The sequence below is a fragment of the Engraulis encrasicolus genome, chromosome 17, assembly GCF_034702125.1.
Source record: "Engraulis encrasicolus isolate BLACKSEA-1 chromosome 17, IST_EnEncr_1.0, whole genome shotgun sequence".
Lineage (NCBI taxonomy): Eukaryota > Metazoa > Chordata > Actinopteri > Clupeiformes > Engraulidae > Engraulis > Engraulis encrasicolus.
The window spans coordinates 5687589-5715349 of record NC_085873.1 but is presented as its reverse complement, the minus strand read 5'-3'; the positions used below and the strand labels follow the sequence as shown (position 1 = coordinate 5715349).

The following is a 27761-nucleotide window of genomic DNA, read 5'->3' as shown; positions in this document are numbered from 1 at the left end:
CATTATTCTTGAGTCAAGACACAGTATTATACAGTAAAAAAAAACTGTGTTAATTCAACACTTACAGAATATATGTAACATGTTCTAAATTGTATTTAGTCCTAGTGTCTCGAAGGACAAAGGACAGATTACTGCACAGGCCTACCAGGCCCATGCCCAGGGGCCCAAGAGTCAAGGGGGCCCTGAAGCCCAAGCCTTTGCATTACAAAAATGAGAATAATAGTTTAATAGTTCTCAAACTGTATTTTGGAAATATCTTGGGATTCAAACCCCTGAACCCCCAACAATGAACGCTCCCCAACTCTTTGAAGCCTCACAATGTCATGGAGGGGGTGGGACTTTCTTGTTGTCTAGCCCAGTGGCCCATGGAGTCAAAATCCTTCCCTGGGTAGGACGTGCACATATAGGGTACAGTGAAAAGTACCACGCAAAGGATTTTTTTTTTGTCTGAAAGGACCTGAGGAGAGGATACACTGTATATAATGTTGCTTGGGTTTGTGCATGAGCACTTATTTATACAGCAGCTAGTGTTCGTGCGTGTGTGCGTGCGTGCGTGCGTGCGTGCGTGCGTGCGTGCGTGCGTGCGTGCGTGCGTGCGTGCGTGCGTGCGTGCGTGTGTGTGCTGACATATTGTATGTGCATGTGAGAATGACGGGGCTAGAGGAGAGAGCATGGTCAGACTGGGCTTAGTCAACTTTGAGAAAGTCTGTACTCTCTCCAATCCACTCCAGCTGTCTTTCTGTGTGCCTGAGTCTGTGTATGTCAATAACACCTGTTTCATTTCCCCCCTCTCTCTCTCTCTCTCTCTCTCTCTCTCACCTCTTCCTCTGCCTTTCTCAATCTCTCACCCCCTCTATCTCTGTCTCTCCCTCTATCTCTCTCTTGCTCATACCCCCTCTACTCCTCTCCCTCTCCTTCTTCCTCTGTATTTGTCTCCCTCTGTCTCTCTCCATCACCTCCTTCTTTATCTCTCACTCGCTCTCTCTCTCTCACTCTCCTCCTCTCTCTGTCTCTCTATCTCCCTGCAGCCCACCCGTTCGTCGTCGGAGAGCATCTGTTCGCGGCCGGGCTCCAGCATCCAGGGCTCTCCGGGCCACACCATCTATGTGAGTCCCCCCGTCCGCCAGCGCCCCGTCAGCCTTCCCTCGCCCGGCTACGTCTACCCCCACCACCACTACCAGCAGCAGCAGGCCCAACACCACAAGGCTGAGAACGGGAGTGTGGTCAAGAGCACCTTCACCTCCCCCAATATGGAGTTCTAGAACGGGGTGTGAGGGTGGTCCTTGGGCGGTGTCGTGGTGGTGTTGGAGCAGGGTGTTGTTTGGGTTGTTTGGGCTGGTATTGAGGTTTGACACACTCCCACCTCAAGGCTGAGCACAGGAGCATTGTCAAGAACACCTTCACCTCCCCCCAACATGGAGTTCTAGAACGGGGTGTGAGGGTGGTGATTGGGTTGTGTTTGGGTGGTGTTCTGGTGTTGTTATGGTGTTGTTGTTTGGGTTTGTGGTGTTATTTGGGCGGGGTTGATGCACGGTGTGGTTGACCCACCCCACCACCATCGCAACCAGGCAGAGAATGGAAACCTGATCAAGACCACCAAGAACAACTTTCCCAACATTTCTAGATTTCTAGAAATTGGATTTCTATAACAGGGTATGGGTGGGAGCTATGGTGGGGTTAGGGGGGTTGTTGGACCAGTGTTTGTTCGAGTTTGCAGTGTTACTAGGGTGAGGTTGATGTTGACACACCTCCACAACAAATCCAGGAACCGGAACCTGATCAAGAACACTCTCAACTCCCACAACATGTTCTTGAATATTTGGGCAGTGGTCTGGTGGTGTTGATATAGCATATGTTATTGGGTTTTGGCCTGTTTTTGGGGTGGGATTTACATGCATTTGAGACAGCCCCACCTCAAGTCTGAGCATCGGAACTTGGTCAAGGACTCGCCCACCTCACCCAACATGTAGTTCTTAGATCTTAACCATTGGTTCTCAACCTTTTATGGATAAACACACCCTGGACCTCATCCTGAGTCTCCCCAACACCCCTTTGACCTCATCATAAGCCTTTCAACGCCCCCTCACTCTTCTCATAAGCTGTTCAACACAACTCTTAGCATTAAAGAGCTACATAGACTAATGCCCTCCAATGGCAACTCAGCACACACACTGCTGTATCCTTCTCAACGCCCCCCTAGGGCTACCCAATGCCCCCTGAGGCGCTGTAGAGCCCCTATTGAGAAACACTAGTCTAAATGGAGAAGGGGTTTGTGGGATTTGCTGTCAAGGCTTTTTTTACCCACAGATGGCCATCCTAAACAGCCCAATTGGGCGGGAAACCACCCAATCGGGCAACACTGCCGGTTTGAAATCCTGATATCATAGGTGGGGTGAAATGGAATGTTATTTGAAGGTTGGGGTGCAGTCAGACAAATAAGAGTTGTTTTTATTTACTGATATAGGCCTTCGTATTTGTAGGAGTATTTTTTGTTTGTTTGTTTGTTTGTTTGTTTGTTTTTTTGGGGTTTTTTTTGGGGGGGGGGGGTGAAGAAGAGCATTCTTGGTTTCATATTTCATTTCAGGAGCTAGGGTTCTTTCCTCCTTTCCCCGCTCCTACTTTTCTCCTCTCCTCCTTTTCTCCTCTTCCTTTCCTAATGTCTGTTTATGTACGCAACACATTTGCAAGTATGCAGACCCAGAATACAAGGTGCACACACACACACACACACACACACACACACACACACACACACACACACACACACACACACACACACACACACACACACACACACACACACACACACACACACACACACACTCTCTCTCTCTCTCTCTCTCTCTCTCTCTCTCTCTCTCTCTCTCTCTCTCTCTCTCTCTCTCTCTCTCTCTCTCTCTCTCTCTCTCTCTCTTGCTCTCTCTCTCTCACACACACACACACACACACACACACACACACACATACACACTCACGCATAAACACATACTACTACACACATACAGCCACAGTGTAAATATCTTACATAAATATTTCACGTCATATTGTCTAGTAAATAAGCACTACCACATGTACATAATAGGGTTTATGCTTTGTAGATATTTCAAATGTGTTTCCCTGCCAACTCTCTCCTCCGTCCAATATACTGTGCTGTATTGTTGAAACTCCCTGTGGCCCTACCCTGATCCTCTCCTCTCCTCCCCCTCCCTATTCTCCCCTCATCTCTCTTTCTCCATCTCCTCCTCTCTTCTCCTCTTCCATTCTCCCTCTCCTCTCCTCTCCTCTCCTCTCGGCTCTGCTCCACTCCTCTGCTCCATATTCTCCCCTCATCTCTCTCCTCTCCTCTCTTCCATTCTCCCTCTCCTCTCCTCTTCTCTCCTCTCCTCTCCTCTCCTCTCCTCCATCCTCTCCTCTCCTCTCCTCTCCTCCATCCTGTCCTCTCCTCTGCTCCAGGCAAAAGTAGACAATGAGATCATTGATTACAGGGACCTAGCGGCCATCCCCAGGGTGAAGGCAATTTATGACATAGAGCGTCCCGACATGATCTCCTATGAGTCTCTGCACTCCAACTCCTCCACCCTGGACCACAGGCAGGGCAGGCAAAGCCCTGGAGAGGTAACCCCGAACCCCCTTACCCCACACCCACACCCACACCCACCCACACCCCACCCTGGACCCCATCTCTTCCACAGTAATGTAAATATTAAGGGCCTCACACACACAATTCAACACTTAGAGAGTGGGACCAAACTACAATAGGCCCTACACTGTGGACGGTTCTAAATTGGTACATTTAGAGACTTAGGCACTCTAGAAATGCTGCCATGTTAATTGAACACTGGCACTCTGTAAGCTGCAAAACTGGACAGCTGTGTTACTTCAATGCTTAGAGTAGGGCAAAATCAAAATTTCGTAGTATGAGAATGAGTGTCATACAGGTATCTGTTTTACTTTCTAAGACTACACTGTGTAAGTGTAAGCCTCTCAACCCCCAACGGTACTCCACCCATACCCCCACCCCTTCCTTCCTGAACACCTTACTCACCCTATACTCTTATTCCCCCCCCCCCATCTGAATACCCTTCTCCCCAATCCCAATACCACCCCCACCCCCCAATATTTAGACCGCACCCTAAAACTACCTCATCATCCATCAGGGAAGATAAGTTACTGCTACTTGATTGATACACGTACAGGCCCACTGTAAGAGGCCACCTCTAGGTTGTTAAGGCATTAAGGTTTCTTTTACTGCCTTGAACAGACCTGTCTAAGCGCCCCACCTTCTTTCCCTCCATCACTGTTTTGGTCACGTGTGTACTACTGATGGAGAATGCATGAGGTTTAAGATGAGTGCCCCTGAGGGGGTTTAGGTTATCACACAAGAACATCAAGGCCTTTATGAAATTCAATGAAATGTGTTGTATATTTACTTGTGATAATATGAATGTACTGTATAGTTTTTTTTTGTAGATTTTGCAGTAAGGCCCACGTAAAGGGGTTTCATGAGCTACCAATTCAACCTGTTAGAGTACTGTTTAAAAAAGCATCAGTGACAATTTGAATTGTTTTTAAATGTTGTATCCTGCCAATCTATAGTATTTTCGACTCTGATATTAACCCAGTGAGGATTTGAAGCATGCAATAGACTCACCGTACAAGTCAACAGTTCAGAACTGAGCCGTAGCATATAGTATAGTATAGCATAGTGGTTTTCATGCTTTCATTAAGATTTGGTCAACTCTATCATAAACTCATTGAGAAAAAAAATAAGATTTAGGTCTGTTAGTCATAGATGAGGTGTTTGGAACAAGGTCCTGTACCCTCCGCAAGGTTTGGATTCCTCAGCGAGCATTGAGAACTGTAATTATGAATATAATTATTGTATAATGAAAAATATTAACATTAACTCCGGACCAAGCCTATTTTACGAAGCAGGCCTTACAGCCAGAGTCGGGAAATACGTTTCTTTCTTTCCTTTCCTATAAAGAAAGAAACTGAGTGGAATCCTGACATTTCAGCTCAGTTGTGAGGGTTTGGTAGATAAGGGGACATTGCGTGTGTGTGTGTGTGTGTGCGTGCGTGCGTGCGTGAGTGTGTGTGTGTGTGTGTGTGTGTGTGTGAGAGAGAGAGAGAGAGAGAGAGAGAGAGAGAGAGAGAGAGAGAAAGATATTACGTGGTCATACTGTACAGTATCCCCTCCTCCCTCATCACCCCTTAACCCCCCTTGTGTCGACAGCCTTTGATATCCAGACGGCTGCGCTCTCCCTTACCGGACCTGCGCGTAAGTGGGCTCATCAATCCCCCAAACCTCGAACCCTGACCCCCGAACCCCAAAATCTCCTTCACCTGCATTATAAGCAGCCTGCTCCACCCTTCCCATTCAAAAGCCCACTTGTCACCAAAGACCCTCCAAAATCCTCCAGTCACAGACCTCTGTCATGGTACCCATGGTACTCTTGACACCTGTACTGACCGCCGCCACCCCCTCCCCTTCTCCCATCAACCCCCATATCACCCCTCACCCCCCTCACCCACTCGTCCCCGTCACGAGAGCACCCAGGTCAGACTGACTGACAGCGCTGGCTGGCATGGCCTCTTGGTGTGTGACACATACCACACGTCACATGCCGCTGCTGTCAAACATGCAGCCATCACTGCTTCTAGAGAAACGTCACATTCAATCAGTGGGCTCTTTTTGCTCACTTTTGTTGAGTGTGCATGTCTCTGTGTGTGTGTGTGTGTGTGTGTGTGTGTGTGTGTGTGTGTGTGTGTGTGTGTGTGTGTGTGTGTGTGTGTGTGTGTGTGTGTGTGTGTGTGTGTGTGTGTGTGTGTGTGTGTGTGTGTGAGAGAGAGAGAGAGAGAGAGAGAGAGAGAGAGAGAGAGAGAGAGAGAGAGAGAGAGAGAGAGAGAGAGAGAGAGAGAGAGAGAGAGCTCTATGTTCTATGTTAAGTGTCTGTTTGTCTGTGAGCATATGCGTGTGGGTGTAGCCTCATAATCCATCAAAAGGCCTATTCAGTCTTTGCTGAAAACACTCAACTACTGTACATCATAACCACATTGCTATGATAATGCAAGGAGTCTTAGGTAACCGATTAAGACTTTGTCATTACCATTTTGGTGACAATGAGGTTATAACAGAGGCTCTGTGTTAAGGGGTTTTAAAAGACTTGAATATATATGTTTATTTTAGGTGAACATATAAAGACAATGGGCGATTGTTCATCTTTTTGTTCAGTGTGTGTTTGCGTGTGTGCGTGCGAGCGTCTGTGTGTGTTCACGCGCTCGTGTGTGTGTACGTGTGTGTGTGCGTGTTTGTGTCTGTGAGAAAGAGTATGCAGATGTCTGCTTGTCTGTCTGTCTATGTCAACTATGTATGTCTTGACATGATGTATTTATTATGTGTCCTTGCTTCTATGTATTGTCACAGTGTCCACTTTGTCCTTTGTCCGCTTTGTTCTATGTATCCATTTATGTCATTAAACGTTGGCATTCCGTACCAGACATGGCCTTTGACTGCAGTGTATGTGTAAATGCAGTAGTAGAATAACACCACCTGGTGGACAGAATGGTACTTGACATTGGCAAAATGACAACTTATTTCACAGACTTTCCTTCGACAGTGTGCTTCTTTGGACTGTACTCTGAGGCGCACACTAATGCAGTCTTGTTAGGTCAGCCATATGAACTGTAGAAATTCACCACTGCCATAAGAAACATGGTGTTGATGTAGTCTTAAATATGTATTGTGTGCCAAAGATGTTCAGTTTTCACTCTGCCAAAAATAGGGTCTCATTTAGACATGAACTGTTCAGATTTTCTGAATTTTGAAACGTGCATCTGTGATGCACATTTTTTAAGATATCAGCATGAGTTAGCCTCGCCCTGATGTTACTCTCCTTATTTATTTGGAAACGCTTTAGAATAGGGTCCAACAGCCTACTTGGTCCCTTAGGATTATATCAGTAATAAAGACCTTATTGCCAGTGAACAAAGACATTTGGGAATACACACCTAACTAATGATTGTTTTTTACTGATCATTTGACTTGAAATTCAGCTATTCAGCATTAGTGGGTACCATGTGACCCTTAAATATTAATTTTATATTTATTTATTTTACCTATTTAGCCAATAAATCCTGGTGTTGACGACTCACTCAAGGCTCAAGAGACTGTAAGTGACAGCCTTGCTCAACCAATCAGAGCCCGCCGTTCGCCGTTTTATTTACTTACTGGACCAATCAGCCGTGTGTGCGCGCGCGTGTGTGTGCATGCTTGTGTGCGTGTGTGCACACACGTTTCTGTGTGTGTGTGTGTGTGTGTGATGGACTCACTGCATGGCACAAGGAAATTCACTAACATAAACTAATTACCCTAAAGCACTTGCCTAATCAATGAAGCTGCTCCGCCAGACTACACTAATCAAGTCCAATTGCTCCTCTGTTTCTGCAGTTGAGATCTAATTTACTGTTCTGCTAAAACCTCATCAGGGTACTCTATAGCCTTCAGCCGAAGGGAAAAATAGTTAAGGGTCTTGCGATTTACAGTGCACTACATCTACTTCAAGGGCATTGACCGAAATGGAACAAATTATTGGTTTCAGTGTTTTCAACTGCATGGAGCATTGTACTAGTCACTGAAAACACTTTAGTACCATAGTGCAACACTACCATGACATTACGTACAGTGTTTAGTAATGACATTGATGTAGTTCCACATGCTTTTGTGCTCTCATCTGGTGTGTCAACGGGAAACTGACCAAAAATCTTGAAACGGAGAGCGAAAAAGTCAGAGCAGCACATGCAATTCTTTTTTCTTGAACCAGGTGCATAACATCACTCTGACAAAGATGACTACCATTGAAATTTTTCCATGGCATAGAGACTAAAGTTTTGATTGTACAATTATCTTCCTCGGAGTGACTCTGACTCCGAGTGGAGCTAGGTCTATGAAGGTTCGGGTAATTTCAGAAAAAGAAGACATATTGATATATGCATTGTGGGGTTGGCACACATGTCTGATCATGCGAAATACAAATGAATAGCTTTATTATGATACATTACAAATAGCTGACACTTTTTATTCAAAGCGACTTACATTTATTTAGGTAGAGGGCTTAAACGTTGCCGTCCTTGGAACAATGTGGGGTTTGGTGCCCTGCTCAAAGGCATGTCACAGTTTAGGGAGAGGTCAGGGTGGGATTTGAACCTGCAACCCTCTGATTCAAAGACCAACCACCTAACAATTATGCCATGGCTGCTGCATTAAAAACACTGCATGTGCTGAACTAATCAATGAGACCCGTCCATGCACCTTTCCGTTCTGAGTGTGATTCCTGAGCCTCGTTTTTCAGAATATGGATGATTTTGGTATTTACTCAGGTATCTGTTTTGCTTGCCTCAAGCTACAACTTTAGAAGCAATGGTTTGTGGACATGTTCAGTTTTTGAGATCTTGCACCTGCTACATTGGTGTTGGAAATGTTTTGGTCGTTTTGAGTATCATACTGTAGGTCTCTCGAATCTTGAACTTGTGTTGCACAAAACAGAACAAGCCTTTGCATGGTGCTGCTACATGGTGGGTTTTCGTTCATTATGAGAATAACAAAATAACAATTATGAATGAAAATCTCAGTTTGGGTTAAACTGTGGGTAATTCATATTGGGTGAAATTGTTGGTCGTTCCGACTGGATTTTAAACTGAGTGAGTGACGCTCTTTCTGTGGACGTTCCCAGAACCTGTCTCGGCAGCCCTCTCCAGCGCTCACCGTAAGTTTGGCTGAAGCAGGCCCCGGTTGCCTCCCAGCCAGGCCAGCTTGCCTTGGCCTGCTGCGTGCTCTGATCTCTACTCTACTCGCTTCCTCTGATTTCTACTCAGCCTCTCTGATATCCATTTGCTCTGTCTTCTACAGTACTTTCGCTTTGTTTCTGTGTAACCATCTCTCTCTCTGTCTGTCTCGTGCTGTCTCTCTCTTTCAGTCTCTCTCTTTCAGTCTGTCTCTCTGTCTCTGTTCTGTCTCTGTCTCTGTCTCTGTCTCTGTCTCTCTCTCTCTCTCTCTCTCTCTCTCTCTCTCTCTCTCTCTCTCTCTCTCTCTCTCTCTCTCTCTCTCTCTCTCTCTCTCTCTCTGTTTGTGTCTATTCTATCTAACACCCTCTGCATACAGTATGTTTTAATGTTTGTGTGTATGTTGTCTAGCGTCCGTCTGTCATGCTGATGTTGAGTTTCCAATGAGTAGCACTGTATGCTTCATCCTGGAGCTCTCCTCTCCTGTCTTGCCACTGGTTGCTTGGCTATGCTTCTACTCTGTTGTCTACAATGTCCACAGTATACAACAGTAGCCTTCTCTCTCACCCCTCAACCCCCCACCCCAGGCCTGGACTGGCCTTCTGGCATACAGGGCATTTTCCCCAGTGGGTCGACAGTACCCAGGCGCCGATGCTGTTGTTTTTCTATTTGTTTGTTTTTTTTCCATAAGGACTGGCCCACAGTTTTTAAGGGGGCAGCCCATTGATCTTCAATATACTAGGCAATGGTGGGATGTAGAGCCAAAGTGGTGTGTGTGTGTGTGTGTGTGTGTGTGTGTGTGTGTGTGTGTGTGTGTGTGTGTGTGTGTGTGTGTGTGTGTGTGTGTGTGTGTGTGTGTGTGTGTGTGTGTGAGAGAGAGAGAGAGAGAGAGAGAGAGAGAGAGAGAGAGAGAGAGAGAGAGAGAGAGAGAGAGAGAGAGAGAGAGAGAGAGAGAGAGGGAGAGGGGCCAGTTTATAAGCCAAAAAATGTCTGTGTGTTTTCTAGGTCCCAGTCCAGACCTGCCCTTTTCCCCCACCCCACTTCCCTACCCTCCGCTGTATCAACATTACAACTCAATCTAATGCTGATCCCGCACACTAACTCCGCTCACATCTTACAAACTCAAGACATTTTTAACATTGTATTGTTTATACATTTATTTTTAAAAATGCAAAGCCATTCTCTCCATCTCCCAGACTGTAGTTTTCCTACTCTGCAAAAGTTATTTCTGCTGCAGCCTAGTCTATCTAGCCTACCTACAGTACCATCTACACTTCTCTCTGAAGGATTTGATACTTCCCTTTATTTTGTCCAATAGGTGTGTTTCTAATGCAGTCTAGATGATCTTGTCTAGTTAAGTGTGTAGTCTTTTCTCTCTAAGATTGTACTCATCCCTTTATTTTTCCTAGTCTATGTGTTTCTACTGCAGTCTAGTTCTAAAGTGTGTATCCTTCTCCCTAAACTCTTTGACTAGTGACTTACTAGTTTTGAGCATATATGGCTTCTCAGTGTTAATTCAACACTCAACAAGTGAAAAAATGTAACGCTAAAATCGAGCAGGACCATATATGTACTCAAAATCGTGTCAAATTAACCATGCAACACTTATGCCTCTTTTCCACTGTTGGTTTTCTGGTAGACCTACAGCTCGACACAGCACAACTCGGCCATCACTTTTTGCTTCACGATGGAGCTGTGCCGTGCCTATTCGAAAAGCAAAAAGTGGCGGCCGAGTCACGCTGTGTCGAGCTGTAGGCCTACAGGAAAAATGGCATTGGAAAAGAGGCCTTACTGTGTAGTCTATTCACTATTCTATCTAGTCTAAAGTACCTAGTCACTCAGCACACTAGTCTGTGACCCTCTGTCTATAGGATTTGACCCCATTTCCCTTTATATGTGTATGTGTGTTTGTCTTCCAGTCACCCAGGACGCTGTCTCCCACCCCTTCCGCTGAGGTTAGAGACCCTGCTGCTAGCACAACAATGCCTTTTTGTCTTTTGCCCTTGTCTTTGTTTTCGAAGTATTCTCGCAGTGCTAAAGCTTCAGTGCATCTCCTGCATAGCACATATCAAAAAAATAATAATGGGATAGTGTCTCGAAAAAGCTAAATCATTTCTCCTAATATGAAAGGTACATATATTATCTCAGAATTATGAGTTATCATCTATTTTATTTAATTTTTTTAATCTCATAATAAGATAATCTTGAAATAGCAGTAAATTATCTCGATATGAAGAAATTGAAAAAAAACCTGTGACTACTGGATATTATATTGTACATTTGGTTCACGGTTTCTATTTCACAATACGGTTCAGAGCTTCTGTACAAACTGCAGAACCCCTTTAATAGTACAGTTTATAGAAGATCATATCAATCCCCATGGCTGTGTTGTAAATGGTGTGTAGTTCCTGGTCATGCTTGTGTTCTGGTATATATATTTGTGTTTGTTCATAATAGAAGATGCTGCTGTTGTACACTTGTTACCGGGCGAATACACCGGCCGCGACGAGATTAAATTGACAGAGAATCGCTTCTGTGTAGCAAGAGCGATACGAGCGATACAAGCGATTGAAGCGACTAGAGTATGTCCGTTAAAAGCAGAAATCAAGCATTCCCATTGGCTGTGGCAGCTGTCGCCAAACAGCGTCATAGCTAATTTGCATAATATTCCCAGGAGTTCAAGTATAAACTGTCACTCTAGTCGCCCAAATCGTTTTTGTCGCGTGACTCAATACAAAGTCAATTACTTCCATCGCTCGCCTCGCACAGATCACGGCCGGTGTATTTGTGCGGTTGCACACATAGCTCCACCAAGTGATTGGTTGATCCATCTGTCTGTCTCAGGGTTCCTATGACATGAGGGAGCGTATAATGCAGAGGTCGACCAGTCAGGGTTCAATCGGCTCGCCAGTCTATAACCGACATAGCTACACGCCTACCATCTCACGTTCGCCCCAGCACTTCCACAGACCAGGTGAGTTTGAGTCCTCTGGAAAGGAACGCTTCTGGAATGGCAGTGGTGTCAAAAAAGTGCAATAGTTCAGAAGTTCAGAAGTAAAATCCCTGCCACAGTTACCTTCCAACACACTCTAAAACATTGAAAGCCAGTTAAGCGTAAAAAAGGTAAGTTGCCCTGTTGCCTTAAGTTCGTAAATTAACCCAACTCAAAGCTTAACTCAACTCGAGGCTTTCTCAAGTTGAGTTAACTTACCAACTTGAGGCAGCAGGGCAACTTACTATTTTACATTTAACTGGCTACAATGTTTTACAGTGCACAGATGACTTCACTGAGTAAATTGTGTACACGCTTTTTGTGTACCGGTACACAAAACATTGCAAGCCACTTCAACGTCAAAAAGTTAGTTGCCCTGCTGCCTTAAAGGGACACTGTGTGAGATTTTTAGTTGTTTATTTCCAGAATTCATGCTTCCCATTCATTAATCTTACCTTTTTTTATGAATACTTACCACCACCATAAAATTCTAAGTATTCATTATGACTGAAAAAAATTCACTTTTCTTACATGAAAAGAGGGATCTTCTCCATGGTCCGCCATTTTGAATTTCCAGAAATAGCCGTTTTTTGCCACAAAAATGACTGTGCTTGGACCATACTAGAAAATATTAGTTTATTACTTCGTAAACTTTCATGAAAAGATCAAATTTGGCAATAGGCAGCCCATTTTCAATTCCCAGCATAGTTGCAGTACCCTTTTTGACCATTTCCTGCACAGTGTCCCTTTAAGTTTGTAAGTTAACTCAATTTGAGAAAGCCTCAAGTTGAGTTTACTTACAAACTAAAGGTAGCAGGTCGACTTACTTTTTACGTTTAACTGGCTGCAATGTTTTACAGTGTAATTATCTTGAGTGCTCATTACAATCAGTTTATGCAGAGGTGATTGGATCGAATTTGTGGCAGGGTGTTTTGCTTTCTTAACTCACGATTGACACCTTTTGAGGTTGGGGGATTCAGTGGACAAAAAGAGAAAGCTCTCTTGTCTATTGATTTTAGCAGCCACAGCGAAGACGAAAGATGGCCACACCTTTGTTTGTCTTTTGTTTCGTTTGTTTTTTTATTTCTCTTCTACAAGTAGACCACCCACCCCACTCCTTTCCTCAAAGCTGCCCCCCTTCTCCTCTCTTATTTCTGCCTGTGTGATACATTTTTACCCTCGTCATGCTCTGTCCTTTGCCTCCTTATGTCTGTCTTTCCTCCTTTATTCCTTTTCTGTTTATCCCGTCTTCCTCTCCTTACCTTTCCCTTTCTTTTCCCTTTCCCCGCTCCTCTTCTTCTTGTTGCTCTTCTGTCTTTCTCTCCTTCTTTTCCCGCCCTTCTCCTCCTACCCCCCTGCTCTCTTTCTCCGAGCTGCTGGCAGGAATGCTGAAACTCTGTTCTTCTTTGCGCTCTGGTACCAATGACACACGCCCCACTTCCCCCTTTCGACATCACTTCCTCCCCCATAACAAAGGTAAGCCCCCTTCCCCAACCCTCCCTTCCCATTCTCTTCCCATTCGCTTCCCATGCATAGACAGCTACAGTACTCTCTCACACAGTGGCACAACATTTGCACAGATGGCCCCAGTGCCAAATACTGATATGGCCCCTTCATACAGCCTACCAGGGACATAATAGGACTCCAGAACCAATACGGAAGAGCCCTGGGCCCAGGGGCAAATACCCTGCTTGCCACAGCTCCAGCCCTTCTCCCGCACCACCTGAAGTGACCTCTTCCTGAATAATATTCACTGTGTGAGGTCAAATACTTTGCTTCCCTTGTGTATATACAGTATCTACCGCCACTATAATCACCACACCACCTCAAGTGACCTGACCTCTTCCTTAATAACAATCACTGTAGGATCATATGAGGTCAATTGTTTTGCTTCCTTTGCCAAGAGAACAGCGCCTCACTCTCACTATCCCTTCTATCCCTTCACACGACCTCAAATGACTTATTCTGTTATCATAATCACCACATGGGCTCTTCCGAAGCTTTATGTGCGAATAGACCACCTTAAGCTAATAAGCTGATAAGGGGGACAGTCTGCAAACTCGAAATCCTTTGTTGTTTTTATTTATTATTTAGTTCATAACACAAAAATGTCATGGTGTTTGGACTATCTGGTCTTCCTCAGATGCAGCACAGGCTAAAGTTCTATCTGAGGAAGACTAGACATCTGCGAACTGCCATTGTTCGACATTTGATATCATTTGCACAGCAAAACATGACAAAGATTATTTCGAGTGTTCAAGTTTTATCTGATTGCGGTTTCGATTTTGTTCTACACCTTCACACCGGATGTGTGCTCACCATTTTCCTGTTGTAACTAACACACCTGTCCTCCATCTAAGCTCAATTATGTTAACGCCACGTTTCACAGTACTTCCTTATCTCTAAATGCCCCGCCCCTTCTCCCTTCTCTCTTCCAACAGAATCTTTCTGCATAGGTATGTCTTGGCTTCACGGCTGTATACGTACTGTGTACACCTTTCACCCTCCCTCTCTCTCCATCTGTCGCTCTCTCCTCTCTTTTCTTCTTTTGTGCAATATGGTTTGGGTGGGTTTTGTGAAGAGTTTGCCTGTTGCAGTGCTGTTGCGGCATGCAAAAAAAGCCTGGATCAGACCATTGCATACGTATATGTTTAATGTAATTTGTGTGTGTACTTGCGTCTACTACCACTGTTGCCGTGGCTCATTTGTTTCTGTGTTGTATCTTTGTTCATTTCTCTCCACCAACTTGCCAACCCGTGTCCGTCTCAGAAGCATCGTGTATGTGGTTGCAGCGACATGGCACTAACGTACCGTACTGTTTATGGAATGCATCGAGCATGCTCTTATCTGTAATGTGGGGGTCCATAGAACGTTAACAACAGTTAATCTAGTTTCACTTTGCTGTTCTGAGTATCTGGCTAGTTGGCTATAACACAACGTCAAATGAGATCAAGTAACACTTTGACATGGTCAGAGTTGTACAAAGTAGAAGTCGAAGTACTGTTACAGATGTAATTACAACACGATTAGTATGATCTTACAAACATGTGATATTACATGTGATATCATACCATGTTGTAATTTCATTTGTAAGAGTAGTTCTACGTCTACTTAACTCTGAACATACAGTAGCTATATCCACCCTAATATCCATGGTTACAAGGGATAAATCATTCAGGGATGTGGAGGCAGCCTACATTACAGGGACTAGCAGACCAGAAACTCCACACAAGTAGGTGGCGCAAACGATCTCTTGACGTTATGTTAAGATAGTAAGCCAACACAGCCCAAATAGCTGAATAGCTGAATTGTGTACTACAATATCTGGCCAAAAAAAAGCTGCCATGGAATGTGTTTGGTGTTTCTACTGTTCAAAAAGAAACACATTTGCATGAGTTTAACACCGTTCTGTACATGTCCACAGAATGACCGCCAAAGCTGCACACACACAAGCGTGTCCGTCCAACACACACACACACACACACACACAAGTCGTCTCACGTCACACCACGTCACGTCACACCACATCACGTCACGTCACCTCGCCCCACGTCACTTCACGTCATGTATACATTCATCCCACAGCCACCCACCCACCTCGAGTCTCACGTCTTTCCACACCTTTGCCTGCTCAAGGCTGGGCTTTCCCCTGACACATCTGTCCATCCTTCCTTCCTTTCCTTCTTCCTCCTGTTTCCAGCACTCCTCCTCCTCTCTGCTCCTCACTCCTCCTTTCTGTTCGTCCATCTTTCTTCTGTTCTGCGTTTTTTAACCGGGATTTATTCTTCAGCATTCTTCTGTCTTTCTTTCCTTTGTCTGCCTTTCCTTTCCTTTCTTCTCTCTTTTCTTTTTTTATTCACTCTGTCCTCCTTCATGCTCCCCTTTCTTTCTTTCTTTCTTTCTTTCTTTCTTTCTTTCTTTCTTTCTTTCTTTCTTTCTTTCTTTCTTTCTTTCTTTCTTTCTGTCTTTCTATCTTTCTTCTCTGACCTTCTCTCTTCCTGTCCTTCTTTCTGTCTTCCTTTCCTTCTTCCTTCTCTCTGTCCTTTTTTTCTCTTTCTGCTCTGTACCGCTATCCCTTTCCTTCTCTTCGTCCTGTTCTTTTTTGGAGGCACTGAGCCATCCAGCGGCCGGAGTTCCCCCTTCTCCTCCCGGCCGGCCACTCCGACCCTCCCACAGCCACTGACCCCCAAACATTTCCACATGCCAGGTAGGAGCCGCACCAGGACTTGGGCCTCCCTCCACTACCGTACCCCCGCTACCTTTCTTCTTTCTTCTACCGACCCACCCTCCTCCGTTCCTCCTTCATTCCCACCATCCTCCATCGCCCCTTCCAATCTTCTTGCTCCCTTCTTTTCTCTCTTCTCCTGCTCTATTTGTTTCTTCTGATCTATTCTCGTCAACTCTAGTCTATTCCCTACCCAACACTATATTGTTAAACATTTGAGGGTGTCTCAAGGAACCTTTGTTTGGATCATGGGCAAACCTAAAAGTTCTCTGAGGAATCTCAGTTTTGGGAAGAACCCTAGTTTAGGAAAAATATCCTTCTTTAGAAAACCTTGAGGTCTTCTTCCTCATTGAAGGGTTCCCCAAGGAACCTTTAGGTTCTTGGGTCCTCTTTGGAAATTTCAAGAAAACATTGACACATGGAAACACTTTATCCCAGATACCAAAGCTTTCCATAGAACGTTTTTGCTGGTATCCAGGTTACATGCATTTGAAGAGAATTCTATAATGGCCAAGAATGTAGACAGAGATATAACACTCTGCACTATAAACACCAAATTTGATCATATCTTGGATAAGCCTCATGTTCGGAATACTGAACTGCATATAAACACACTCATTGTCATATAGGTTTCCGAAGATAACTTTTAGGTTCTAAAGAGAATAAATATTTAGCGGTTCCTCTGCAGTACCAAGGTGAAGGTTCTTTGGGGAACCTTTAATTTTTGCAGTGTAGTCTTCTCTATTCTATTCTATTCTATTCTATTCTATTCTATTCTATTCTATTCTATTCTAGTCCATCTTCTCTTTTTCACTCACTCCATTTTTATTTCATCATTTCCACTCTCTGCTTTTTGTTCTTGTCTTATAATTTGCCCTGGCCTTTATCATTGTTTTTTGTTTGTTTTATTTGTCATCTTCTTTCTTCATTTCTTACAATGATTGGGAGACGATCTGTCTCTTTCCACCGCAACAACAGCACAGCCATTTTCAAAAACGATATTTTACAAAAATTCATTTTGATCGAGTATGATTGCCATAGTAACTCATCCATTCCAAAGGTATTTCCGTTCATCTTTGAACCCCTTCCTGTCATGTGATCTCGCTGGTTTTGTTCCAGATTCTGTAATGTTCATCTTTTTTTTTTTACTTGACCCATTTATTTTTTAAAATTAAGTTCTGACCAAGTTCTTCACCCCCTGCTTTCCCCCAGTTCGCTCATCTCTCCCCCGACGTTCGGCACACACCTTCCTACCTACCGTACCTACCTGTTCCTTGCTCTCGCTCCACTAAGGGATCATGTTTTTTTGTCTTCTTGTCCTCTTTTCATTTTCTTTTTTTTTCTTCTTTCGTTTGATATCCAGCGCAAGGAATGAACATGTACAGGAAACCACCGATCTACAAACAGCATGGTATGCCTGACCCTGACCCTGAGTCTTACCCTCTGTGACCGATCCCCTGCCCATCCTCCTCCTCCTCCTCCTCCCATCATAATATTGTTCCAGCATCTAACTTCCCCCACCACACCTCTACTGGCTGTGTTTGGATGGGCCGGTGGTATTGGTATTATGGTTCCTTCATTTGTTCCTTCAGGATTAATAAAAAGTACTCTACTTTAGTATAATACGATTTGTGCCAAAACATGCTCTGACATCTGTAACTTGTATGTGTAGATGAGAAGACATTTTGATGTTCTTCTTTGGTATTTTGTGTGCAAAATGCCTTTTGAAGTAGTGACTCTACATGTGATTAAGCTTACTTTACTCAATATATCTAACTACAACAATAACCTGCATACAGTTTGTGGGGATAGCAATGTCATAAAACATAATGTTAAAATCTGAAGTATTTCCTCTACTGTAATGAATCTAAACAGAAAACATGAATTTGCTATTTTTTGCTAATGGAAGATACTTCACAATATCAGCATGTTTAGCTGAATTGCATTTGTTCTAGACGGGGGCTGCAACCATAAGCACTTAATTTCTAATTTTAACTTCCATATTTGCACATTGCTAAGTGGTGCATTATTGTAATGGATTGGAAACTGACCAAATGTTTTTTTTATGTGTGTGTATGTGTTTTTTTGTGACATCTTTGACCATTGTGTGTTTGGTTAATTTGGACCTGTGTGTGTGTGTGTGTGTGTTTTTTATGTCACCATGTTGCCATTGCACCATCCATCCCATTAACTGCTCGGTTGTGGTGCCGACTCATATGTCATGTCCATCCGTGTGTTCTTGTGTAAGTACATGTTTGAAGTCATTAAGTCATCACACCGCCTTTTACCTCAGCTTAAAACTTTCAGTGCTGCCAGCAATCAAATTGCCTAACCCTTTCAACGCTGCCTTCCTCAACTATACTGTAACAAATTTATGAAACTACTAGCATTCTCTCTACCAGGACAACACTAAGTCTGTTAACACTTTAAACCTGTTAATACTCACACATCTACGACTTGTTATAACCTTTTACATAATTTTACTTTCTAACAAATTAAACCAGTCTGATATCTTCCAATATCCCTGCATCAATTTATAATACTAACTCTAATTAATTAAGTCATTTTTAATATCATGTATTATTTTACCATCTCCACGTGTAGAATTATTCTAACATAGTGCACTTGCAGTAAACTTTAATACCGCTGTCCAGGCCATTCTTCTCAGCCAATCACTGACCTCTTAGCTCTTCCTCATGACACCAATTCAGATCCAGCTGCCATGGCAGCCCAAAGCAAGTCCGCCGATGACATCATCAAATCTGCCAAGTTCCCTGCTGCCCACGCTCCTCAACCCAACGACATACCAAAGATCGAGACCGACCACTGGCCCTGTCCTCCTTCCCTGGCCGCCCTAGGTAGGCTGCTCCCACTGGCTCTGATTGGACAGTTGGAACAACCAACGGCAGGCCAAACTCAAATCACTTCCTGATTTCACTCAGCCAATGAGCAGATACCATTATGACTGCTTCTGAATGTAGGCCCTGCTGTAAAATGTGAGGTGACATACCATAGATGTAGTCAGCAGTAAGTGGTAGTTGTGTTTTATGTTCAACCATTTGTGGTAGGAATAGTGAACATTTCTGTTAGACAACTAGAGCTCTTTTAATTTAGGTATTCTCAAGGAAAGCAGCCACATTTGCTACGTTTACATGAGACACTTAGTTCGGAATTAACTGACTTTAATTCTGAATAAAGCTTAATTCCGCTTTGAAAACGTCATGTAAACACCTCTTAATTCGGAATTAAAGGAAAGATCAAAGTAAACTCGACTGAACTATTTTATTCTGAATTATTCATTCGGAATTAAAAGCATCAGGTAAACGTAGTGATTGTCATTATATACTGTACCAGTACTGTGAGTATATCTGTACTTCTACTAAATGTAGAGGTGTGAATCATGTGTATTTTGTAGGATGGACTAATACAGACCATAGACCAGTTAGTAGATGATAGACCAATGGGCCAGCTGCATCAACTGTATGATGTAGCATCACAGAAGATCATATTGAACTTGGCTGAAACTGGAAATGGCTTCAAACTGTTTGTGATATCATTTCATGTCACCGTTCAGTGTCTGTTACTGGTATCTGTCTTTTCGTTTGATGTTGTTCAATTTTTTATTTGATGTTACTGAGAACATTTTGGTTGAGTATGCAGCTCTGGGGTGGCGGCTCAGTTCCCAGCCAATGAGGAGTTATCATGAGTTCATCTGACAGCCTCTTTCCTGGTTCCCTGCCAATCACAGGGTCGTTGGAAGGACGGAGTCGATCACGAGACGAGGAAGAAGAAGAGGTGACGAAACGTAGACAGATGCAGGAGGAACATCTCAGCAAGGTTTGAAACACACCAGTCCATACCTACCTTGAAATTCAGTTTTCAAAATTGGTTTTAGTGACCAGCACTTCCAAATATCCTCTTATAACGTTCTTTCTTCTCCTGCTCTATTTGCTTCTTCTGATCTATTCTTCTCAACTGTAGTCTATTCCCTACCCAAGTCTATATTGTGAATCATTTGAGGGTGTCTCAAGGAACCTTTGTTTGGATCATGGGCAAACCTAAAAGTTCTCTGAGGAATATACACATTACACAGTTACACAGATATATGTACACATCACAATATCTTTAGAATAGGAGCATCTCTGTTTTCTTTCACACAACTCTGCCACCAACTTCTAGGTCAACTGAAGCCAAAACCTATTTGGTATTGCTTTAAATAAAAACCATGCAACAGAGAAAAAAGTCACACACAATACATTCTTTCCCTGCACAACCAATAGCACTACAGGAGCTTCATTTAAACCACCAAGAACTCTCACAGACAAAACAAGACAGTTACCTGGGCAACGTGGGAACATTAAGCCAAACAATGTGGTGCCGACCCCTAAACACAGAGACACTTTGAGACAAGCTATTATTAAACAGTGAACGCAGCCCGCCAACAGATGTCAAAGCAATTACATCCCATCAAGATACCTCAGGGTGTGACTACTGTGCTATATACTGTATATAAACTAGCCAGACCTGGACTGGTTATCTGGCAGGGCATTTTCCCGGTGGTCCGGGAGTAGAGATGGGATTTATGGCTCTTTGATGGGATCTGGATCATAATGGCTCGTTCCTTTCAAAGAGCCGTTCAAAAAACTGTCTCTTTTGGCTCTTTTTTAAATTGTTAATTCAGTGTTAAGAATGTAATATTTTGACTCCACCTCGCAGTAATTTTGTCCAAACAACAACTGATTATCTACCTGCTTCTTAAGACCATTTCTGCCACTCTTTAAGGCAGACAATTTTGTTTTTTTCCGAGGTCACGTGCTTAAAATGAATGAAAAATGAACAAAATAACGACAGAGTGCCCCCCCACACACACACACATGTGATTCAATTACCATCGTTCCCTTCTGGGAGCCGTTCAAAAGAATCGGCTCATTCGCGAATGTCACACCAGGGGGCGAGGCTGTTGGGGTTTCCTTATAGACTTGCCCTCAAATTTAGATAGGGTGACCCATTAGTCTATTTTATATTTTTTAATATACACAGTATATTAAATATAATATTAATATATGGACAGTGGATTGTGTTAATCATAATATCGTAGAAAAGCAGGGGTGTGGTGAGGGCCTTGTTTATGTCAAAAATGTCTGGGCTGTTTTACTGTCCCCCACCAGCCCTGTGTATCCTTAGCTACTTACAGAAGCAGTCAACACTCAGGCCTCCCATCACACAGAAGGATGTGATTTATTTTTTATTTGTTCTACTTTTTTGCTGCTGTAGTTTACCTCAGCTGAACTCTGTATAGAGAATGTGGCTGCTATGACTCCTCTGTGAAAATGTTAAGTTATTCTTAATGGTAGCTTTTAAAGGGCAAATATGAAGCCTCCGCACTGTGGAAGTTATGGATGGGAAAAGGTCAAGATCCAGTAGATGGGACATAATTGGATAGTAGCTTATTTTTTTTGGTGTGCAGTCACACAGACATCAGCGCCTCTATACAGAAGCATCACAAGTCCAGTGGAGTCATACTCATTGTGTGTGTGTGTGTGTTCGTGTTCGTGTGTGTGTGTGTGTGTGTGTGTGTGTGTGTGTGTGTGTGTGTGTGTGTGTGTGTGTGTGTGTGTGTGTGTGTGTGTGTGCGTGTGTGCGTGTGTGCGTGTGTGCGTGTGTGCGTGTGTGTGTGTGTGTGTGTGTGTGTGTGTGTGTGTGTGTGTGTATTTGTGATGGTAGATCCAGTCCGGGTTGGGCAAATTAATCATGAAGGAAGAGATGGAACGCGAGATGAACCGGGAGAGATACAGCTACACCACGCCACGCTACAACCAACAGTTCACCAACTGCAATCCAGGTACGTAGTACAAAGCGGATTCCAAAAAAGTTGGGACACTTTGTATTTTGTGAATAAAATCAAAATTGTGGCATTTTCAAAACATTCAATATGTTAATAAGGTAGAACATCATATACAGACAACATATCAGTTGTTAAAGTCAAACAGAATTATTGTTTTGAGGTAATTATGTGGTCATTTAAAATTTCACCCTTGCAACAAATCCCAAAAAAGTTGGGACAGGGCCAATAAAATGCTTTTTATATTGGATAAGACTAAACACAACGCAAGGGATGAGACTGAACAGTTAAATACTTTGACTGATGGCATAATTGTATTCAAAAATTAAATCTTTTGATGTGCGAGACATGATTTCAGCAGCTCAACTGATAGGTGTGTTCTTCAACTTGTTTACCTTTTTGTTATGCTTAATATGTGGCATATCCTGACTGCAAGTAATCAATTTTGTGACCTGTTTACTCTTATGATGGAACCACACTGTTGGAACATAGAAGAGATTCACATTTGCCACCGTTATGGGGCAATATCTAAAGGCGGTGCTCCAAAATATAATGCCTTGGTAGCTATGCATGCTGTTTAAAGTCTCTATTTATCATTCAACATTCATTTTAATGCTCTACATGAGCAAGAAGACCATAACCAAGGCACCTCTGCACCCATTTACTATCATATATGCTCTCTTTAAGACTGAAAACTAAATCAAGCTGAAGTATTTCTTTCTATATAACTTGGAGGGTGCATGACTCCTAGATTTTAAAAAAGGATGAAATATTTTCCATTCTGTAATCAGAGGACAGTTTCACATGTCTCCTAGGTTCATCTAGAATGAGCTTTCCGCATGCAACACTGTTTAATGTCTGCATCATGTGCATTAATCAAGTGTTGTGTTTATGGTCATTTTTTCGAGAGCTGTCATTGTTGGAGTGTCATAGTTTGCTTATTGACGATGAGTATGTCATGATCTCATAACTCATGCAATGATTACACAGAACTCTATATTACGGAAATAGGCCTTATATGCCTGCAATTTTGATAATTCAATCTTTCTGTGTAATACTGTAGATAAGTAATTAGCCCCTCAAAATCTTCGCTTCTGAGTGCCACAGCCTCTCTGTGATGGTATTTTATTTGTGCATTCATGTTGGCAGTCAATATAGTTCCTTTTAAAATATTTTTCCTTGTGTTACTTTTAGAATTATCCAACTATTACAACATGTGTTGGCCCTGTCCCAACTTTTTTGAGATTTGTTGCATGGGTCAAATTTGAAATGATAACATAATTACCTCAAAACAATAATTCTGCTTGACTTTAACAACTTATATGTTGTCGGTACATAATGCTCTACCTTATTAACATATTGGATGTTTTGAAAATGCCAGCATTTTTATTTTATTCACAACATACAAAGTGTCCCAACTTTTTTGGAATCCGCTTTGTACACTGAAATAACATACAGTATACTGTATGGATCCTTATTAGTTATCCATTAACTCCTTAATGCAGGGTCTCTGTTCTAACCTTATTGTCACCAAAATGGTAATGACTAAGTCTTCACCGGGTTAGTAAAGACTCTCTGCATTGTGATAGCAATGTTGTTATGATGTTGTTAAGTGTTTTCAGAAAAGAGTGAATAAGCGCGTCGATGTTAGCCTGGGCTAAAGCCGATTGTTGACTCCGTCAAACAGTCAGGCGAAAGCTAAGAGGAGGGTGGGAGATGGTCTGATCTTACTCTGCCATTTAAATTCATTGGAGTTCTGAATTCCAATTAAAACCCATATTGTGCTTTATTAGAATGACTGTTTCGGTATAATGTCGCAAAAGCATACTAATAGCAAAACAAAAGTGTGAAAAGTGTTACCTTAACCAATCAGTAACAGACTTTGCGGGCGAGTTCTGTGTCACCACTCTCAACTGTTTGCTGATTGGCTAAACAGTGAACGAAGCGAGCTAGCAGGGTTTCGCCAGAGTAGGTGCGGAGCCAAAATCTTTAGGTGGAGTAAATAGGATGGCGTCGCCAGGCTATGTCGATGTGCCCATCTACAGTAAGAGGCTACAGACCTGGAAAAAAGGAATCAATCAATCAGTAAAACAAGGATGCATTACTCTGTCCCCTGCAGACCCCAGCTCCCCAACTACCAAGACCTCGTCACTGCCTGCATACGGACGCAACGGTTATCGAGTAAGTTACCACAGCATTGTATGTGGGTCTGTGTGTGCACATGTATAGTGTGTGTATGTATGTACATGTGTGTGTTGATGTGTGTGTACTGAGGCAATAATGGTTTCTTTCTTTCTTTCTTTCTTTCTTTCTTTCTTTCTTTCTTTCTTTCTTTCTTTCTTTCTTTCTTTCCGTTCCAACCCCTTCTCTCTTCATCAGCCTCAGTCCACGGAGCTTACTCAATACAACAGCTATGGCGATGTGTGTGGAGGCGTGAGAGGTATGTAAGTGTTGTATGGTTTTCACAGGTTGTCAAGTACATAATCCCTTAATGGTATTAACCCGTTAAGACACAGTGTTATAAATTAGCTGTTAGCAGAATGGCAATGAGCAAATCATTGTGCATTACTAAATGTCCTGTGTTATGTTATAGTTTTGTAGTACTGTGTTACTTAACTTTTCAATGACTATTACAGCGTGCCACTGGAGGTACAACGTGCATTAAGGGGCTACATTCTTTACATAATCAATGTATTTAAGATTATTAAACATTTTTTCTCACATTTCCATATATGGTGATGTCCTGTTCATTATTGTATAACAGATATGTCAAAACTGATCTCTTTCTCTCTCTCCCTCTCTCTCTCTCTCTCTCTCTCTCTCTCTCTCTCTCTCTCTCTCTCTCTCTCTCTCTCTCTCTCTCTCTCTCGCTCTCTCTCTCGCTCTCTTTTTGCAGATTTTAAGGTACGTGAGCTCCATCCTACCCCTATTTCTCCATGCCTCCCCTAGACCAGTGATGACAACCTGGATTCAGAAGTTAGAATCTAGTGCCACATATTCTAAATGACCGGTTTCAATTAGGCATTCACATCGTTGAATTTGGCATGTCAGGTCGGGGACATGTTTACCTCAGGATCCGCGTGCAAACGCATTGTCTTGCGAATTTTGTGTCAATTTTGCGTGCAGTAGAGCACCAGACACAATGTATGCAAATGTGTGCGTACGGTGCAATATTGGCAGAACCGCGAGAAACGACCTCTTGAACTTCCACATTGAGGTTACAGTAGTGTCAAACATGATGGAAAATATTGCATAATGAGAGTCCCGTTGGCCATCTGCCCCCTACATGATACCTCCAGTATCAATGTGCTCTGATCGTTCTGATCGTGCACTCAGTCCGACGCGGTTGCGTAAGTAAATTAAGTCATACAGCAGGCATGACCCCGGCCTAAAACCAGGTCATTTGGAATACCGTAGCACCATCTCAATGTCAAGTGTTCTAGCCTTGCTAGGAAATGAAACGCCTGGTGATTGGATACTCGGCAGAGTTCACCAAAGAGTATCCAATGACTGGGCATTATACGTCTTATCAAGGCTAGAACACTGGGCATTGAGAAAGGGCCCGTATGTGTCTCTGGATTGGAACTCCTTAATCCAGGTGCCTTTCACTGGCCTTGACCCATGCAGAGCATGTCACTGTGGTGCCCACTACATATCCTGCTTCCCCATGGGCAATGGAGCAGAGCAGTGTATGTCTCTCTCACCACCTCATTATGTGCTGCTGCTCAGGTCTTGTGTCTTGTGCGTGCTCATCGTTACCCCTACTGGCAGGTCATGGATCTGCAGCCTGGGTGTCTCTTGTTCCGTTTCAAAGAGGCCACTTAAGTTTACTGTAATTGACACTGTCATTTCGTAATGCCAGAAAATATATATACTGTATACAGGTAGCAATATAAGGGACGTACGTATACCTGATGAACTGTCAGAAAATATGAACATTGAAAGGTACAATTAGCTGTCAAGTTGTTTTAAATATCGGATGTTGTTTTTCTGTACTTGGAAGGTGTCCTAAGAGATACCAGACTACCAGCAAATCATTTTAATACTACATACGACTGCGATGTTCCACTGTGGTAAAACTTTGGGACACAAGCAAGAGGTTCTTTTTTAAGCAACAATCCACAAAAGCACCATAAGAATTCATGTACATAACTTCACAATGCAGTTCAATTACCTTGAGTGATTTGTGCGTTTTAATTTGAAAAATTAAAATTTAATTTTAATTCATACCTGTAGATAGGTATGTATGTTAGCAATTGGTGTTTCAAAATTACTGATATTAGTTTGGGGTGAAGTGCTGGATCTACCTCAACGAGAAGGGGTAACTAACGCCTGGCCTTGGTAGCCTGTACTTGTGTCCCAGTTGGAATGGTTTGGTGTGGGGACTGGGGTAGAGTGCATAGTCAAGGTGGGTGTGGTGCCTGACAAACACTACCAACAATGAAAAAAAACATGGCCATGTACACATAAACAGGAACTCACTCCTCTGAGCATCAACATCAAGGTTCTATAAAAACATTCTGAAGCCCTACTTCGCTGAGCAACTATAACATCTCATACCTCAGAACTCTAATCATTAGAGCATAGGCGATGTGCAGAATATTTATGGACATTGTTCCACAAAGGAAACTGATGCCACATCATCCGTTGTGTTTTGCCTCTTTATTTTAATCATTTCTGTCTTACTCTCAGACAGCCAGGCTTATAAAGTCTTCATTATTTACTGTAACTTTTGAGTTACACGGACAGATAAAGTAAATCACATTCAACACTGGGTCAGCCCAGGCAACACAAATCAGAGAGAGAGAGAGAGAGAGAGAGAGAGAGAGAGAGAGAGAGAGAGAGAGAGAGAGAGAGAGAGAGAAAGAGACACAGAGAGAGAGAGAGAGAGAGAGAGAGAGAGAGAGAGAGAGGCTACTCTTGACAGGAGAGGGTTTAGTTTTCTTTTACATCCAGCTTTTCTTTTCTCACAGACCTCCCCAGACAGAAGCTTGTTTCTTTTTCTTTTTTGTTCTTTTCGGAGGAAAAATTCCTAGGAATGCTCTTTTATCCATTACATTATGCTTTGATTTCTTCATTTTTTTTGTTCTGTTCCATAGCCGATCACCGCCGGTCAGCGTTCCAACAGATTGGACAGGGGTGTGTCTATGCCTAATATGTTGGAATCAAAAGCAAGTATTTTACCCCCCACTTCACTTCACTCTTTTATTCCTTTCGAGTCGAAATGGCTCTCTTTTCTCCCATCTTTCCTTTCAGACATTTCTTAACGTTTTTTTCTTTTTCTTCATCTTTCTTTCTTTCTTTCTTTCTTTTGCTTCGTTTGCAATTTCCTTCGTTCCTTCCTTTGTGATGAGGTTGGTACACCTCAGTCTCGACAACAAGAGTCCACAAATTATTAAATGTTATAGTATCATCTTGAGAGAAAAAACTGTAGCCTACTGTATGAGAGTGAAAGTGCAGCTAATCTGTTGTCTAGCCTGCCAGGTGCTCCATTCCAAAACTCGTAAACAGATATAAAATACGACCAGGCAGAAAAGCAACTTGGTTATAACATTGGAAAGAGAACAAGAGGCAAGGCCAGATCCCATGGTTGCTCCCGCCCCTCCACGTGTACAGAGGACATGACAGACATGATACCGTGAATCTCAAGTGAAAAAAGGTGTTATGCAGTACATTGTAGAGTGTGGTTATACAGATATAATCACCTCTGAACTTTGAGAAGCTCATTCAAAGTCAATGGATAGTTCTCAACACATTCTATAGAGCTGTGCAATAACTGTTTTTAACCAAAATCAGAGAAATACATATATAAATATGTATTTGAATCACTTTTTTGTTATACAGTATCTAACCCAACATCACACCACTGACTGGTGATCACCTCACACCCGCCTTTACTGTCCTCTGATCTATCCCTGCAG

The 27761-nt window shown here is 42.9% G+C and overlaps 1 protein-coding gene across 4 annotated transcripts in view; it reads left to right on the top strand.

Moving 5' to 3' along the window:
- Window positions 1-26646, top strand: part of ablim1b (actin binding LIM protein 1b) — a 185243-nt gene extending 158597 nt beyond the window's left edge. Inside the window, exons 11-26 of one of the 4 annotated variants that reach the window (XM_063221635.1) lie at window positions 1029-1106; window positions 3454-3615; window positions 7128-7172; window positions 8733-8765; window positions 10701-10736; window positions 11626-11755; window positions 13157-13249; window positions 14215-14229; window positions 15882-15980; window positions 17362-17409; window positions 18710-18856; window positions 19747-19835; window positions 21723-21840; window positions 23960-24021; window positions 24220-24280; window positions 24737-26646. In XM_063221635.1, the coding sequence (XP_063077705.1) occupies window positions 1029-1106; window positions 3454-3615; window positions 7128-7172; window positions 8733-8765; window positions 10701-10736; window positions 11626-11755; window positions 13157-13249; window positions 14215-14229; window positions 15882-15980; window positions 17362-17409; window positions 18710-18856; window positions 19747-19835; window positions 21723-21840; window positions 23960-24021; window positions 24220-24280; window positions 24737-24789 (1269 nt within the window). In that variant the 3' untranslated portion in view covers window positions 24790-26646. The remainder of the gene's footprint in view (window positions 1-1028; window positions 1107-3453; window positions 3616-7127; window positions 7173-8732; window positions 8766-10700; window positions 10737-11625; window positions 11756-13156; window positions 13250-14214; window positions 14230-15881; window positions 15981-17361; window positions 17410-18709; window positions 18857-19746; window positions 19836-21722; window positions 21841-23959; window positions 24022-24219; window positions 24281-24736) is intronic. The other 3 variants (XM_063221636.1, XM_063221638.1, XM_063221637.1) reach the window with 3 other exon arrangements.
- Window positions 26647-27761: the final 1115 nt, after the last annotated feature.